The sequence below is a fragment of the Centruroides vittatus genome, unplaced genomic scaffold (assembly GCF_030686945.1).
Source record: "Centruroides vittatus isolate TY-2023 unplaced genomic scaffold, ASM3068694v2 contig_455, whole genome shotgun sequence".
NCBI classification, from domain to species: domain Eukaryota; kingdom Metazoa; phylum Arthropoda; class Arachnida; order Scorpiones; family Buthidae; genus Centruroides; species Centruroides vittatus.
The window spans coordinates 464272-483113 of NW_027122251.1; the positions used below are offsets into that span (position 1 = coordinate 464272).

General features: G+C 32.0%; 1 protein-coding gene across 1 annotated transcript; it reads left to right on the forward strand.

Moving 5' to 3' along the window:
* The first annotated feature begins 9234 nt into the window (after positions 1–9234).
* On the forward strand, positions 9235–16295 carry LOC136977348 (patched domain-containing protein 3-like). Its single transcript, XM_067272808.1, has 4 exons — positions 9235–9291; positions 12085–13161; positions 13246–13563; positions 14588–16295. The coding sequence occupies exons 2-4, from the start codon at positions 12165–12167 to the stop codon at positions 15853–15855; spliced, it is 2583 nt and encodes an 860-aa protein (XP_067128909.1). The 5' UTR covers positions 9235–9291; positions 12085–12164; the 3' UTR covers positions 15856–16295.
* Positions 16296–18842: the final 2547 nt, after the last annotated feature.

Genomic DNA, 18842 nt, shown 5'->3' on the forward strand with positions numbered 1-18842 from the left:
GCAAAATTTCAGAAATTTTCGACAAAAAGCGCACCAGTTATTAAGCTTTAAAATGACGTAACAAATTAGTGCCACCCACACATAAAAATCCCTACATACAGAAAAATCCCTAATTTTTTGCATTTTTCGGCATTTCAAAGTGCCCCGAGTCCATAAATATAAAATATTGAGGTGTAGTTTTTTGACAGATCGTTATATATAGGCTGTACCAGAGTATCGAGTGCAGAGTCCTCGAGAACTTCTAAGGGCCATAAAACAAAACAGGCCCGTTTAGCCTTGTTTTTAACAAATAAAATTCACATAATGTTACTTTATTAATAAACAGCAACCTTAAAGTTTTACTTTCAGTCAGTAAACATAACATTGATTTATAAAAGTAGGAATTTCCAACTCTTCCTCCCCCTCTGGACGTCCCTGGTTGTATGTTAATAAAAAGACTTTTTATATAATAATGGAAATTTAGCAATAAACAAGATTATAATTTATAACTTTTATATAATTCAACAATAATAAATCTAGATAAATGAGGGTCAGTCAGGCTATATTTATTGTTACACAATGTGAAGTGTTTAACACAAGAACCAGTGTCAAGGTCTTTGTATTTTTAATGGATTTTCTAGTCTTTTTTACTGATAGATTAGGCAAAAAATGTCAATTAAATGATAGCATTTTTAATTACCTTTAAATTAAAAGTTCACGTGATTTCCGAAAGTTAATTGGCACCTCAGGCCCCTAAACTTTTCATATCAGGTCACGATTTTCATATATCTAACACCGTTCTAGAGATTAAAGAAAGACAGAAGTACGACAGTGTATAACGACAGGCTCACATCGCAAGAGTGACTTTTGCGCTACTTTGACTTTAGACAATAATTACTCGTGTTTACCCTATACATATAATGTTTTATATGTAGAGAAAGAGAGAAAGAGAGAGAGAGAGAGAGCCTATATATAATATATATATATATATATATATATCTGCGTATAAAAGATAATTGTTTCTCTAACGTCCTATATAACATGCAGCCCAATAAAGATAGCGGAAATGAAACCAAATTCCTCAAATTTCATCCACTTCCGGTCGACACAAGACCGAAACTGTAAGGACGTCAACGTCACTAAGTCCGATGAGAATGGATCGTAATGACTTTTGGGGGATGGCCCACCATCGTCTCTATCCCAAATCACGATAAATATAACCAAATTTAGCATTTATTCACTATATGCGTGTGTGTAAACAATATGTACTGTTATATATGCTGGGGTGGCTGCACCGTTGTGTGTTTTTTATAAATAATTATACTGAAAATAATAATTATAATCGTATAAATGCGTGTTGTTCTTATCACCCGAGGGAAAACATTGTAATTTATTTAAATATATCACTAGTTATTGCGTTAATTAATAAAAAAAACAGCACGAATCAAACAGAACCGGTATTTCTCAAATACTATTTACTATTTTATTACAGTGTATTATACATTAAAACACTTGAAAAAATGTTTCTAGTTTCTGTCATTCACAACAGCATGTTACACAATAAGTGAATTAGGGCCTCGTAATCTCGAGGGCCTCAAAAATTAGGCAGCAAGAAGATAATAGGCCCCCCTCTAAAATTTGGCGAACGTTAATAAAAGTAACGAAAGCTTTTAAAAACGTATTGTTTTTTTGATATTAAAACAAAAAAGGCCTTTTACATAAAGGGCCTTATAAATTGCGCCTAGAAGGAAAATAATCCACTAAATATACTTATAATTAAAATATAAACATGTACAGTACACTACAAGTGTTGTTAATAACTCAACTTTTATTAATACAATAATCAAAGCACGAGTTTTAACACATAAAAAACGGTAATAGGACTAATTACACAATACATAATCACGTTTACAACTGTTTAAAACCAGTGTTTTCAGTTTAAATATTCACTTTTAGACACGTAATCTGTTTTATTTTGCCACAAAGTGTTCATTATCTATGTATATCTGAACGTTTGCAGCATACAAATTTTTACTTTGAATGTCGTCACTATTACACACCTGTTACACGCTATTACAACAAACAGGACAATTGCTTGGGGGTCCCACCAAGAGGGGGCCCAAACAGATCTTTTATAAGAAAATATTTCCTCCCCGAAACATTGCCCGAAAGAAAAAAACGTCTGAAGTCAATACCGTACGTGGGGTCCTCCTAACTAAAATTCGCCTGGGCGCCTTGAAGATATAACAGAGGAAAAGTATGCCGATCGATCAGTTACCCCCTCCGCAAGATTTATTTTTACATTTTTGGATTCGGAGGTCCTTGAAACGTCTATAAATGCAAAAAAATTCGGGTTTTCTTTTGTATGTTAGTGTGTGGGGAGACTATGTTTTGTTCATCCTATTTGAAGCTTAATAACTCCTGTGTCTTGCCTAAAATTTCTGAAATTCTGCAGGGAAGTACGCATATTAGGAGAATTGCTTCTATCAAACTTTGGAGGTTAAAGGTCAAGACGGGGGGAAACAGGGGTGATGTTTCATATCTCGAGTTGGAACGGAATTAACGAAGATTTTACTCGTTATTAGCGTCCGGAAAAACTCCACGTGACTGACACGTGCCCGTGTTCCGAACTTATAACACTGAGTTAACGTGTTTTAAATATCAGTTCTATGTTAATAGTAAAGATTAATTAATATCGGATTTTGTTATTTTTAAAGTTGAATATTTTATTTTCTTTTAAATGTAAAATAAAACAAAGTTTGCTAAATTTTTTACATATTTTAAGCCTTATAGACGTGCTGGCATACCGAATTTCCACGTTAAAAATTGTGTTGTAAAATAAAACTCATTACTTTATCTACAAATTAACGTTAATAAAGAGAGAAAAGGTCAACTAATTAAGACGTTAAAAAAACAATTGTACATTAGTCGAAAGTCCTTTCAACTAATTGTAGAATATGAAATTATCGAAAAAAATCCAGTAATTGCACTGTTTAGTACGAACGGAACTGGTTTCTCTATCTCCTGTTGGCCTTGCCTATTGTTCCCACGTCTTATTATAAACAATAAACGGCACAATCTTTCTTTAAAATTCTATAAATAACGTAATTCTTAGAAGTGGCCTAATTTAAAAATCTGTAAGTACAAATTTCTGATAAAAGTTAATGATGTCAAAGCGCGTGTTATTACCTTGACACCTACCTGAATCGTCTTTGCAAATATATATTAACATATTTCTGTCACGTTTGTGACCTGTACTTTTTTATCACTTTCAGTTTTTACGTCAGTGCTTCTTCAGAAAATATACTTGGGAAGAGGGTATTTTTATGATCTGATAGGATAACAATCGCAATTGGCCAGTTAATTACAGAATAAATGAAGCTTAGACGGTAGAAAAAATAAATAAAATAACAGATTTTTTTCTGCAATCACCTTAGAGGTGTGGAAAGCTGGTGAAATAGTATATAGATTAGCCCTCTACCAGAGTCCGCTCTTTTATTTTTGACCGATTATCAAGCTTCTAAAGTATTATATACAAGAAATAAAACAGTAAACATAAGCATGGGTAAAATATTTGATTTTTCCACTTATTTTTAACAGCAATTGCATGTAAATGGCACACATAGTAAGAGTGACTTTTGCGCTACTTTTACTTTAGACAGTAATTACGCGTGTTTACCCTATACATATAATGTTTTATATGTAGAGAGAGAGAGAGAGAGAGCCTATATATATATATATATATATATATATATATATATCTGCGTATAAAAGATAATTGTTTCTCTAACGTCTATATAATATGCAACTTTAAGCTGTATTGAGTTGTTTCAGCCCTGTATTGCACACAGGGCTGAAAGAACCTTTGTATTATTTCAGTTATCTATGCCAGTGATTCTCAAAGTGGGGGTCGCGACCCCCAAGGGGGTCGTGAAAAATATTTGGGGGGTCGCTGAAAAATTGATGCCAGATCAATTTTTTCAAATATTTTATGAATTTACTATGGATTCATGTTTAGAAATAATAGAAATAAAAAATATATAAAATAATTTTTACTTAAATAAATTGCACATATAAATAATAAAAATAATAAAAATATTTAAATACGAGCCTAACCCTCTCCCTCAGGGATGTTTTTTGACACATACTTATTCTTCGGGGGTCCTTTGAAATTTTTAAGTGCAGAAGGGGGGTCGCGGTCCAAAAAGTTTGAGAAACACTGATCTATGCCATATTGTTGGATTAATTATAAAATTTCAATCAGTTTGCTGCGTTATAATCCTATTTAGTTCTTCTAAATTTTGTAGGGAGGTTTGTTTTTTACGAGGAATGATGCTGTTCAATTTTGGTGGTTAAAGGTCGAGAGAGTGGGAAGATAAAGGGGTCGTGTGTATCTCCAGTAGGGTCGGACTTAATGACGATTTTACTTGTTAATAGCATTTACAATTTTTTAAAGCTCTTTTAAAGCCCAAAATTAAGCTTTTTTGCCATTTTATAATAGTTTAAAATATAAAGAGTTTTTTAATAAAATATGATAACAGACGGCGTCACGAAACATTGCCGGGAAAGTTAAGCAATTGGTTGCTGGAATTTTGAGGTGAGGTTTTATATATAAAAAAATTTGCAAATTCCAATTACGAATGAAATCTTTATTACATCCCTTGACATTTAGCTATCAAAATTTAATAGCATCGATCCCCTTCATACCCAAACCTCTTTACAGAAATTTTCGACAAAAGACACAGAGTTAAGCTTCAAATTGGGGAAACAAAATCGTCTCATAAGCATACACTAACATCTACACATGTAGAAGAAAATCTCCGAATTTCTCTACGTTTTAAGGTGGCATGAGTTCAACAATTATAAATCTTAGGGGCCATTTTTTTGACTGAACTCCACTCTTTCCTTCTGTTATATACTGTATAACAGCCGGAAACATAAAAAGTCTGTATACCTCTTAACTAATCGAACCATATCCATATATACATGCAATTTCTGATCCGCTCTATCAATGTTTTCAGCGTTATGGATGACAATTTCTTCAAATCAAAACAACTGTTTCGATTTACTATAGTTGGAACTTCATAACGAAATACACCCGGATAATTTAATTCGATTACTGCAAATCTTGACATATAGTATGGTAAGTGGATGTTCTGACTTAACTGTTGAAGGTAATGAATGCATGAAGTTACACAATGGGCCGGATGGATCATCGGAGTGACGATAATTTGAGACATACCAACAATTGCACCCCTAGTAGTGACAGGAAACATAGCAATACGTTCAGGGAATGCTGGGTCCCGATGTTTGTGCCCTTCATTCAAACATCTATTTTTTTAATAAATATAATGGTGGGCCGTACATAGCTTTTCCAGGAATGTTTCCTTCATGTTGCTTTATTTCCTTGACCTGCTCTCTGTCCAGATTTATAGGACCGGACAGGATGACTGTTCGGACACTTACGATTTATTACGCGTTGCAACGTCTGTGAATGTGTCTGTTGCAGGGTAGCAAGGTGTTTGTATGCTTCTGTCTGATCGTGTCGAAGATATTCAGGTAAGAGGAGATTTTACAAAGTTCTAAGGGTCCTTGACAAGAAATTTCGTGTTTGCTATGATATTTTGTGAAGTTTTTCTATCGCATTACTTTCGCCTGTTTACAGTTTCATTCGATTCCAATGCCTATTTCCTTGTAGGTAAGATTTTTTTTCAATCAGTGTATTGCATCACCTTTGATTACTGGATTGACTTTCTAGCATTGAAATTAATTTTATTTATAATAATACGGTGGCGAGTTATCCTATGGGTAAGAACATTTGTCTGAGGACCCCAAATCAATCTTTTATAAGAAAATATTTCTCATAAAAAATTTCCCGAAGAACTGATCCGAGATCAACACTGTACATGGAGCCTCCTAATTCAAATTTCCCTAAGCCCCATGAAACTATGCGCCACTCTATGATATATTAATAAACCATAAAAGTAAAGTTAAACGTATACAGCGGTTTTTTATGTTAAAAAACCCTGTTTAAAGTGGAAACCTGTTAAAACCGGAAAAGATATTCGGTACAGTAAAACTGCTTACGCAAGTTTTACTGTACATATACAGGAGGTGGAAAAGTAGTTATACAGTTGTAAATATGGAAAACACATACAGGATGCATAAATTAAACCACAAGTAAGGAATACGAAATAATAAAAGAGAGAGGGGGAAATAAGCATCTATTTTCTCAAATTTATAACTGTATACCCGCATTTGTATCTCTTGTATATATACAGTAAATTTGAACATTATTATTACAGTAATGAGTTTATACAAGATTAATTTGGGACCTCTTGTTAGTGGGGACCCCAAACAATTACCATTTTTACCATAGTGTATACAGTATACGTTAAGAATTATTAATTCTTCACACATAAATATGATAATTTAAAAAGACAATAAAAGTATAAAACGTTATAGCTGACACTTAGAATTAAATGTGTTGTTAACACGTGATTATATTTATTCTGAGAAGAATTTATTTTAATTATTACTTGTTATACAGCAGGGATTTACTAAATTTCTTACATATTTTGCGTTAAAATTTTCTCAGAATTTGTAAGAAATTTAGTAAATCCCTGCTCTATTTCACAAAATAAAGTAATAATTTATTCGATTTGTATTGTTTGTTAACATATTTATCATTTCGTAACATTCGAAAATATTATTTTATATTATATTATTTAGTTTTCTATGTAATAGACACTATACGAAACAATTAAATTTGTGATATTAATTGAAAGAGTGAGTGAATAGTAATACAACCAAAAATAAAAAATCCGTTTACTCTATTAAAAATATTTTAAAAAATAATTAATTTGAAAATAAAAGGATAATAAATGTCATTAGTGTTAAGTATAGTAAAACCTGTGTGAAGCGGACTCGCACGATATCGAATATTTTTCGGTTCAGCAGGTTTCCGCTTTAAACAGGTTTATTTTTAACACAGAAACTCGCTGGATTCCGAAGAAATTTTTCCATTTAGGCAGGTTTCCGTTGTTAACAGGTTATTTTTTTTAAACGCAGAATAATTTATTTTTTAATTTATTAAATATGCGCTTTAAAGCAATGTTAAATTTTACCGCTAATATATTCGAGTCATATTATTTGTGACTTATACCACTTTTCCATTAAAACTCACATTTTAATTAAGATAAAATGTTAATCACGTTAAAAGATCCGCATTAGAAAGTGGAATCGTAAATAATAAACAAGGAAATTTTCTTCTACAATTAATAGAACGTATTGCAAGTTAGAATTTCAATGAAGTTTTACTTCTAAGAATACTTAAAGGATAGTTGTTACCAAAATGATTTATAACTTAAATTCTATTACAGTGTAACCTGTGTAAACCGGATACGTACGGTTTGGCAGGTTTCCGTTTTGAAGAGAGGTTTTTTTTTTATTATTGTTTTAACGCAGGAAATCGATGTCTTCCTAAGGATTTTCCCCGCTTAGACAGGTCTCCGTTTTATAAAGGTTCTGCTGGATCACTGGCAATGGGTCGAAAAATGACCCCCCCAAAAATGTTTAAAACTTTTCACTCTTAAAACTCGAATAATGCAAACAAAGGTTGTGTTCCCTCCCCCGTATGTGGGTGCTTGAGGGCACGATTTTTTTCACCCATTTTGAAGCTTAATAACTCCTGTACGTTTCATCGAAAATTTCTGAAATTTTTCGACGAGACGTGTATATTAAGGTGCTTGATGCTGTCAAATTTTTATGGTTATAGGTCAAAAATGTGTGGAGATAGACTGGGTTATGTGTTCTATCAGGAATAGGGTCAGACTTGACGTTTTAACTCGTTATTATCGTATATAATTTCTTTTGAAACTCATCCCTATCCTCAAAGTTAAGCCTTTTGCCATTTTATAATAATTAATAATATAAAAATCTTTTAGAAAATCAAATCTGAAATCAGATTTTTGACGGGAAAGTTATGTACTACTCGTTGCTGCATTTTCGTTTGTTATCTTCGAAATTTAGCTCTCAATCCTTGGTGCGAATACCTGCATTAATGTCATATTAAATCATAAAATAATATCGAATATAGACAAAATGTTTACATCAGTAAAAAAATTATCTTTTCCTCATTTAATTATCATTGTATAATCAAGAGATATAAATAGATATATAATACAATAAATTAATTGCAGGACGTGTTATGTTATATAATGATTATTGTGTCGGCTGAGAATATTAATAGTTTTATAAACGTGTAAAAAGCATTTAAAAGATTGCATAAAACGGTTGCAATCAAAAATTCTACTTAAATAAATTAACCAGTTACTTACGAAGAAAGGAAAGAAGAAGTGAAAGTATCATTATTCCTGTCATGTTTTTCCTTATTTCTTCTTGAAATTTCGCATTTTAATTAAATTATTTCATCTTGTAAGCACATTTCTATTGCTATGTTATACATAATATATTTAGGAATTACAATTAAGTATAATTAATAATTATATACAGTAAAAATCCCACTGTACTGAATATTTCTCCTCTTGGTTTGGCGGTTTTCGCTTTGAACAGGGTTTATATATATAAATATATAAGAAAATTCGCTTGACAAGTTTTTGCGTTTACGCAGGTTCCGCTTTATTAAGGTTTCGTGTTATACAGGTTTCTTTGATGTCTGTCTGTTCTAAACCTTTAGACTTATCTGCGCCAAGTTAATCTCTAGGATCCTGCTGATAATATAGAAAACCTTCAACCACTTGCCCTAATTTCACCCCCTTGACACTTCGTGATTAACCTAAAAATCCAGTAGACTAAAATAACCAAAATTTTAATATGTATTATAATATACATTAATGAAAAACCTGTTTAAAACGGAACCTGCCTAAACGGGAAATGTATTCATTACCGTGCGATTCCGGTTTAAGCAGGTTTTACTGTAGTGTATATAAACGAGGTAATTTAGTATTGTTACACTTATAAATACTTTTTAATTTACTAAATAAAGCTATTTTAAATATTTAAATTTAAATTATCACGTCATCGTAACCGAATTTTATTATTGGTGCTTTGACTAACTTCAAAATCCAATCAAATTCGCCGTTTGAGTTTACATTATTTCGTCACAAGATCAACAGAATTTAAATTTACGAACAAGGAAACTTTATAAATAAAGAGTTCGAAGTTATTTCTATTCATCAGTATATAAATTTTGTTGAGAGATATCCATGATATAGGCCCTACGTTATATATATTTTACTTCAATGGGCAGCTTATGATACGTCATAAACTACCTTCCTGTCGATTGTAACGGTAAGTTATTAATACTTTTATTCAATTTTAATGCCCTTATATTATTTACATTTATTTTTATTCTCGTCTCTCCCTCCTGCGCTACTAACCAGGGCTGTTCAGTAGTGAGGAAGGGGCCTTATATAAGAATATGTAATATAACTTTAAGAAATTGTTAGTAAAACTCTTTTATTGAAGATATTTTAACTGTAATAAACGGAAAAATCTGTCTAAAGCGGAACCTGTTTAAATGAAAATTACCGAAACGAAGTGATTTTGCTTTAGAGAGGTTTTTCTGTATTCGGTGTATTTTTCGTTTAGTAGCATTTCGATTACGGTAATCGCTCTATAAAAAGAAAACATAATTTAAAAAATAAATATGCCTATTATAATTGTTAAATATATATTATATACTTGCATCGTCATATATTCCCCATTATAAAAAGTTCTCATTCAAATTTTTGAAAAGATAATAAAATAAATAATGCATATTGTTATTGATCACAATGAACAATTTAAATTTAACCAATAAGCGTTTAAGTACATTACTGCGTAAACGCTTATTAGTCGATTTTTAACTCCAACTCCGAAAAATGAATGGTAATTGGTTAAACATTTCTATTGTCGAGTTTGTCGTTTTCAATCCTACTTTAAATAAGCTTGCTTGCTTTAGATTAAGATGCTTTTCTCGGAAGATGAAGCATTTATCTTCCGAAAAAAGCATCAAAGTCTTAAAAGACATGCCTTGATGTGTTGAATTGCTATTACTCCGAACAGGAGAATGACCGGAACAGTACACCTTTCACTTTTAAAGAGGCATTGACTCATATGTATTTAACTCTATTGAGTTCGCGTAAGGATTCCTAAATTTTCCGTGATTAGCCTTTAGAGACACATTAATATCGTTGATAAAAAATCTTGTTATGAGCAGGTTACATTCCTTGCCGGAGTGTAACGTACTTATGACAAGTTTGGAGTCAAGGTCGTGGCAACAATAGTGACGTATAGAGGGAATTAAAAATAGAATAATATTCTGTTGTAATGAATTTATGGAAATTTACATATCACTGTGCAATTATAATCTATTATATAAAATTTATTTTGTTCATAAATTATTGATTAAACTTGTTTGTAATTATCAGTTAATTATATAACATATAATTAATAGTTAACTTAGAAGTTCTGCTTATATAGTTAATTCATACAATTATAATTAAATTGAATTATATTAATTAACTTTTAATTATACTTTTTTGTTTTGAAAGTGTATAATTACATAGCTTTTTCCCAATACAATGTTCGTCGTTCGCTAGGCCTACATAATTTCATTACAATTCGCCTCTGTTAAGTCAACACAGAGGTCAATTGTGGCAGAGGTATCAAGTGTAGTACATTTCATTACGAACTGTGACGCATAAAATGATTTCATGCGTCACAGTTCGTAATGAAATGTACTACAGCAGTGATTCTCAAAGTGGGGGTCGCGACCCCCAAGGGGGTCGTGAAAAATATTTGGGGGGTCGCTGAAGAATTGATGCCAGATCAATTATTTTTTTCAAATATTTTATAAATTTACTATGGATTCATGTTTAGAAATAATAGAAATAAAAAATATATAAAATAATTTTTACTTAAGTAAATTGCACATATAAATAATAAAAACAATATAAATATTTAAATACGAGCCTAAATACAATATTCATAAATTTGTGCGCTATTGGGGAATCCCCCGAGTTCCACTCTCCGCCTAAACTATGATAGAACAGCGTTGTCATTTGGAACGGTGTTCGCTAGCAGCGTTGCGTCTGTAGGCAAGTCGACTTAGGTAGAAGCGTCGATTATCCGAAAACCGATCAACCGAAAGCGTTTCAGTCGGCAAATTCGAATTTCCGCTAGTGCTGTGGCGCTGCAATATTTGGCTATGTTTTGGGATACTCCGATATTATTTTAGTTGATATGCGTTTTTAGCTGGCGACCATCAGAGCGTACTTAAGGACGCGCCAGTATTTGAACGAGACTTTTTTTCCCATCGTGAGTGGTAAGTTTTGCTTGTTTTTCTGAGGACCGTGTTGTGCTAGATCGGAACGTTTTGAGACTAGATTAACTTCCGACATATAATGTTTTTTGTTTTTATATTTACCAATATATTTATTTTGTTTGTGAGAAATAAAGAAATACAGGTAATTTAAAAACAATTTCGTTAGTTGTAACATTGACAAAAATTCAACGCAAAGCGACACGCAACGGAGAGAAATTTCAACATGAAATAGATTGATTAAACAAAAGAAGTTAACTCCTCCTGAATTTAAATTAACTCCCTCCCTCCGGGATGTTTTTCTACACATGCTCATTCTTCGGAGGTCCTTTGAAATTTTTTAGTGCAAAAAGAAGTCGCGGACCAAAAAGTTTGAGAAACACTGTACTACAGTCGATACCTCTTGCCTCTCTTAATGACACAGTAGAATCTCATTGAGTCTGCTTCTGAGCTTGCAGGGAAATTGATTACCAAAATTCTATACTATTCTTAATTGTGACGTAATAAAATTTCTGTTAGCGTTAAAGTCTCTTGTGTCTTTTACGTCATTCCATAGAAAACACGACGAAGAGCATTCGGTCCCACAACTGTCAAACCTGTCACGTTTCACACCTTTTAACCTTCTTTCTCTTTTTACATTCGCGTGTTGCTTCTGACAGGTTGGAATATTTAAATACATTCTGGCCAAACCCATTAAAAGTTCCACCAGGACAATGCTACAATTGTTAACGGTTATTTAAGATGTAATTATCATATTAATTTTATTTCTAATTTTTCAGAAATTGCGCCTTCGTCAATAACTCGAGAACAGAAAAATTGCTAATAAAACAGCAGAAACAAACAATATTACTACATAACAATGAAGAAAACTTGTATTAGCGACTACCTGTCTCATCTTTTTGAAAAATTGGCAAGAATTATTGCTCAATATCCCCTTTGCTTTATTATTTCATCGATCCTCCTATCAGTTTTACTTTCTGTTGGAATATTTCAACTGAAAACCATAAATGACATGGATTATCTTATACTTTCTGACAGGGGGAAAGTGCTGAAAGATAAAGAATTTATTGATAATACCTTTCCTATAAATACATCCGAGTATTATGACATATTTAGAATGACGCAACGTCCTCGATCGGCAATCGTTTTCGTCCGAAATAAATTCGGACAAAATATGTTGCAAAAAGAAAATTTACTCGAAATTCAAGTCTTGGACAAAATTATTAAAAATATAACTGCTACTGTAAATGGGAGGGTGATAAATTACAGTGATGTTTGCGGAATAGTCAACGAGAAATGCTTTGAAAATCCAATTATAGATGCAATACCAGAAATGGATGACATCCTTTCTGGTAAGAAGAAACTGAAATTTCCTATAGACATGGATCCGGTCACTTACACCTATCGAATATGGATGATGAATTTGGGTGGAGTAAAATATGACAATGAAGGATACGTGAAAGAAGCAGAAGCCATGAGATTAATTTATTCGGTTGACGAATCAAATTTGTCTAAAGAACACTGGATTAAAGAATGGAGGAAAGAATTTCTGTCGAAAGTACAAAATCTCAAATTTCATTCAATTGAAGTGTATCCTTGCTCGTTGCTGGCAACTGAATTAGACTTACAACCACTTTCTGATGAAATTGTGCCACTGATAAGTGTCGCCGTTATTATAGTCACTATGTTTTGCATATTGACTTACACTACAAATAGCTGGATAAGGAGTAAACCATGGATGGGAATTGCTGCTACGGTTTCTGCAGGTTTAGCAATTATCTCTTCATTCGGATTGATGGGTGTTTGCGGAATTGAAAATATATGCTATAATATTACCTTGCCGTTTCTAATTTTCGGTAAGTGAAAGTTCATATATATATATACAGTTTAATATATTCATATACATTGATATATTTAAAATCATTTAATTTCATTTACAGCTACCGAGATAGATGATGCATTTGTGATAATAGCGAATTGGAGAATTACCAACGCTCAAGATTCTGTACAAGAACGAATGGCGAAAACCTATTCAAAATCCGCTCTTTCTATAACTATAACGACTTTAACAAATATATTATCTTTCTGCATAGCGATGACTGCAGAATTTCCAAGTGTGAGGATTTTCTGTTATTACGCTGCTGCTTGCGTGTGCTTCACTTATTTCTATCAGATCACGTTCTTCGGAGCGTGCCTAGCTCTTAGTGGATACAGAGAAGAAAGAGGTCTTAATGCATTTATTTTTACAGATGTCAAAGGTATGTCACCGTTTATACTCATACTTCCTTTCGATTTATTAAATTCTTTGTTGCTTATAATATAAATAGTTTAAAAATAGAAAATTATGTTGAGATATTCTTTTACTTTTAATTCGAGAAAAAGATATATTAATGTTTGATAAATAAACCCAAAATGTGTGCCCATTAGTGGGCTGTTTGATAAAACCACTGAAAGTAAGTCGAGGGTTCTTGCCTCACCCTGTGGGATTTTCTGGGTTTTCATCACAGAAAATCTCATACTTTCCCAAAGAAAGTCTTTGTTTGACCATACCTTATTTCATTAGTCTAACCAATCTACCCTAAAAGTATTTTAAATATGATACTATTATATAATTTACTTTCAATATGTTAATTATAATGAAAGTATTAAAAGATCCAATTAGGCTTCATTTTCAAATTAATTACAAAATATTTTTAAAATAATTTGAAATTTTATCTTTCCTGAAGAATAGGTTTGTTTTCTTCACAATCATTACCCATTTTACTTACTAATTATAAATGTTAAACGTTTCTTTTAAATTTAAATATACTATAATTAATTAAGTACAGTAGATCGGAGATACCCATGAAATAAAAGGTCTATTTTTTTACATTTTATCAGTACGACGTGCTTTTCAATAATTATCTATGGCAAAAATTTTCCATAGATAATTATTAAATAGTCAATTAATATAAATAACAGTTTTTGTGGTTAATTACATTGACAACACCTATAATACTATACTTATAGAATTCAAAATCGTGTATAAACACAGTGTTTGCGGCTCCTGTGCCATAAAGGCGTGCCACATACATGATTTTGAGTTCCATAAGTATACAGGTGTAGTCTAACCAAAAAATACTGTATGACAATTCGTTTATAATTAGCGATTATGGCATTCGTGGAAATTGGCACACGAGCGGAGCGAGTAGGCCAAACTTTCATTCGTGTCATAATCGCCTATATTATAAACTAATTGCATAATATACTATTAAATGTAATTTTTAAAACTTTTTTTTTTAGAAAAATCCAACGAATACAAATCAAAAGAAGAAAATCAATTCATGTATATGAACTTCTTCAGAGATTATGTGGCTGAATTTATTTCACACCCGATAACCAAAGTTTCCATTGTTTTTCTTTACATCGTTAATCTTGGTATGGGTATTTGGGGAGTGACATTTTTAAGAGAAGGAGTAAACCTGTTCGCACTTTATCCAAGTTATTCAAAAATAACGAAAGGATATAAAATAAATTATGAGTACTTTACAGAATTTACGTTTCCTGTACAAATTGTCATCAATAAAACATTAGATTACTCCAAAGAAGAAGTTCAAAAATCGATTGAAAGTTTAATGTCGAAATTTCAATCTCACCCGAATGTCGCTGGCTCGGAATTTGATGTGTCCTGGTTAAAGTATTACAAAGAATTCCAGAATCATCCAATATCAACGTTCACCATGAGGGGTTACGACATGACAGATAAACAAGATTTCATCGATGGACTTCGTAACGTGTTTTTGAGAATTGGAGCAGCCAAACAATTTTCATACGATATAATATTTAATCATAATTACACTGAGATTATATACAGTCGGTTTTTTGTAATGACAAAGAATGTTTCTCATGGAAAAGTTGAGCATAAAGTAATAAATGATTTATGGAAAATTGAAGAAGAAACTGAATTACCCGTCATTGTTCATTCATATTTTTCTCCTTTTGTAGAACAAGGCATCATCATTAAACGAATTACTCTACAAATATTCTGGATAACATCTCTATTAATATTTATTGTTTTTATTGCATTTATTCCTAACGTTACCTGCGCCATAACTGTGGCCATCTGTATTCTTTCCATAATTGTAGAAACTGTTGGATACATGACTTTTTGCAACGTTAATCTCGACATTATTTCCATGATGATTATAATACTTTGTAACGGATTTTGTGTAAATTATCCGACACACATGTGTTACGCTTTTATTACTTCACCACATTCGAAAACAAAAGAAAAGCTGAAGGAATCCCTTTATCACGTTGGTTTTCCTATACTTCAAGGTTCCATTTCAACAATTTTAGTATTGTTAGTATTCTTGAGTAAAGATGTCTACATATATACAACATTCGTAAAAATTGTAATTATTATATCGTTACAAACGTTATTCCACGCTGTATTTGTAATTCCTGCATTTCTTACTATAATATCCTATGCCTTTGAAAAGAAAAATAATAGTAATAATTGTTCTGAAAAGGAATATTACATTGTTGGAAGTATCGAGAGTGCAATGTGAATATTTCTGTTCTCAAATATGCAGGATGTCTCGTAAGTCTGCAGTAGGAGTTATGTTGTTCACGTTTCTCCTTCTATAGATGCTTAATAAAAAGGTACTAACTTAATTTATTGTAATAATAGAAATCTACAAACAGCAGGAAGTTACCAAAGTGTTTAGTAAGCATGGAAAGTCAGCATGCAATCTAAAAGGAATTAATTCATCTATAAAATAGTAACTAAAGATCAACATCACTCCAATGTTTCCAGAATAGGAGTACCAGTATTGGAACCGTAGGAGTCTTTGTATATGCCCCATTGTATGCATGAATCATCTGAGTCCACATTGTAACAATACAGCAACCATTGTTGTTTATTGTAATTTCTTTACCTTGAAACATCCAATTGAAAATTGACATTATCATAATATAAAATACGTATTTCGTTTTGTATACCGTGTCTTTTTATGAGGTTTTATTTTATTGTTATTATTATTTAAACCCTACACTACATTATATGTAAATATACATTCAAAATACTACGTTAATTTTTTACCTTATTGAATATTTATGTTCGTAGTAAAGTTGTGTATTAGCAGGGAATAAAATTTTATTTTATTTCAATTTTTATTTATTTGTTTAAAAAATACATTTTGGCCAATCAGACTCTTTCAGTGTACAGAAGGAAATAAATGAATAAATAAAAGTTTTTTTAAGCTTTTTGAATAATTTTTAATTATTTAACTCTTTCTTTCCCTTATCCGAACGATTTCAAAACTTTACTAATTTGAATGACCTATTGTGACATCGTCATAATGCTCTCAAGTTTAGTAGTCTTCCTCTTGTACTGTACGTCATACTTTTAACAATGGAATCATGTCGGTCATCTACGTAGCTCCGTTCAGGAGAGAATTTTTGCTACAAAATAGCGTAATTTCCGGTCCAGCATTACATTATCCGATCATCCACGTCAGTATTAAAGCGTACAAAGTTCCGGTTGAATATTAACCGGAAGTTCGTATATAGTTAATCCGGGTTTCCCGCCCATACCCTTTTCATGTCTACTTTCGGCATTCATCTATCGAAATCTATTCTCGAGATTAACAAAGGACACACAGACATGTAGACAGATGCCAGTGAAAATTTATAGGTCTTCAAATTTTGAAAAATTGCAGCCCAATTATTTAACTTATTTCGAATAGCCTTTGTATTCATGTCCCCTGTACGGTATTGCAATATCATACGCGTACATTTTACGATGATTTTCTGGTAAAAATTGAAAAAGATCCTTCACACAAATATTAAGAAAACTAAAACAGACCTCCTTTGTTATATATAAAATAATTTGAAATAGATACTTACTTTGGATAATATTTAAGATTAGATAAATACGATAATTATCAGCACAATGGCGTTTTTCACGGCCCTATATTTTTTACTTTTTTCCGCTCTGTTATGTATAACAGGGGGAATTATGGCGATCAGTCAAATAACCCTTTAAGATTTTTACAGTTTTTGGACTTGAGACCTTGAAACGCTGAGAAGCGCAAAAGATTTGGGGGTAATTTCTGTTTGTGTAGATGTTAGTGTGTGTGGAGGGCACGATTCTGTTTACCTTCTATCAAAGCTTAATAACTCCTATGAATGTTGTTGAAAATATCAGAAATTTTGAAATTAGGGTATTGATGCTATTAAATTATAGTGGTTAAGATCAAAGGAGTGAGGAGATAAAGGGGATCGTGTGTCGTATCTCGAGTAGGGTTGGACTTAATGACGATTTTACTCATTATTAGCATTTAAAATTTTTAAAAACCCATCCCTACTATGAAAATTAAGCGTTTTGCCATTTTATAATAGTTAAAAATATAAAATTTTTACAAAAAAATATGATAAAAGATGGCACCACACACGCAGTTCTAAATGTTGCCGAGAAAGTTGAACAACTCGTTGCTGGTTTATTTTATTCTTACTAACATAATTAACGAATTTCGTATAAATTTATTTTTTTGTTTTCAGAAATCTTTGCTAAAACTAAATAATAATCGGTATACAATTCTCAACATCAAATTTGGATCCTTTGTAAGAAAATTATGGTTAATTCATCCGGATAGATCCCAGTGTTGAACAATATATTTATTGGGCCACAATTTTTAAAAATAGCATATTTATAAACTGCCACAGAAGGCCGTCTGTCCGACTGTCTTTCGTTAATCTTGAGAATACAGTTAGATACTTGAAAGTCAAGAGGAGATGTAGAAATAGCAGCGATAGTAAACCCCGATTAACTATACAAAAACGTTTGATCAATACTGGAAATAACGTTGTTTCAATTCCAAAGCTTTTCTCTTGAAAGCAATTAATAAAAGACCAGCACGAATCTATTGCTAAAAGAAACGTTTGATGTACAGAGGCATGCCACTACTAATTTGAGATGGAGAGCATATATTTTAAATTAAATTAATTAAAAATATGGGTTAAATTTACCTATGGTGGCAAAACAACGGCTCGTCTCTGATTCCAGCAAACAGAAGAAACAGTGAGGACGCACGTTCTAACCTGACCTAACCTATTCTAATAAATTACCCCTATTCTAATAATTTGGTTGGCAATAATTATGGTAATTTATTAGAATAGGTTAGGTCAGGTTAGAACGTGCGTCCCCACTGTTTCTTCTGTTTGATGGAATCAGAGACGAGCCGCCATTTTGCCACCATAGGTAAATTTAACAAAAATATGATTAGAAATTGTAGCCCAGAATTGTGACAACGTCACAATAAATAATTGATCGTTACAAATTAAAAAATACGTAGAAGAGGCTAAAATGTTTTTTTTTCGTCTTGTCCAATCACTAGGAATAATAGTCCCCAATTGCACACACGACCTTTTATTAGAGGCTACACCAGTGCAAAAATATTCAAAACAGTTTAAAAACTTCACCGATGACAGAGCAATACTTAGATGGCCGGATGGCCGAGCGGTAAAGGTGGCAGCCTACCGCTCTGGGGGAATT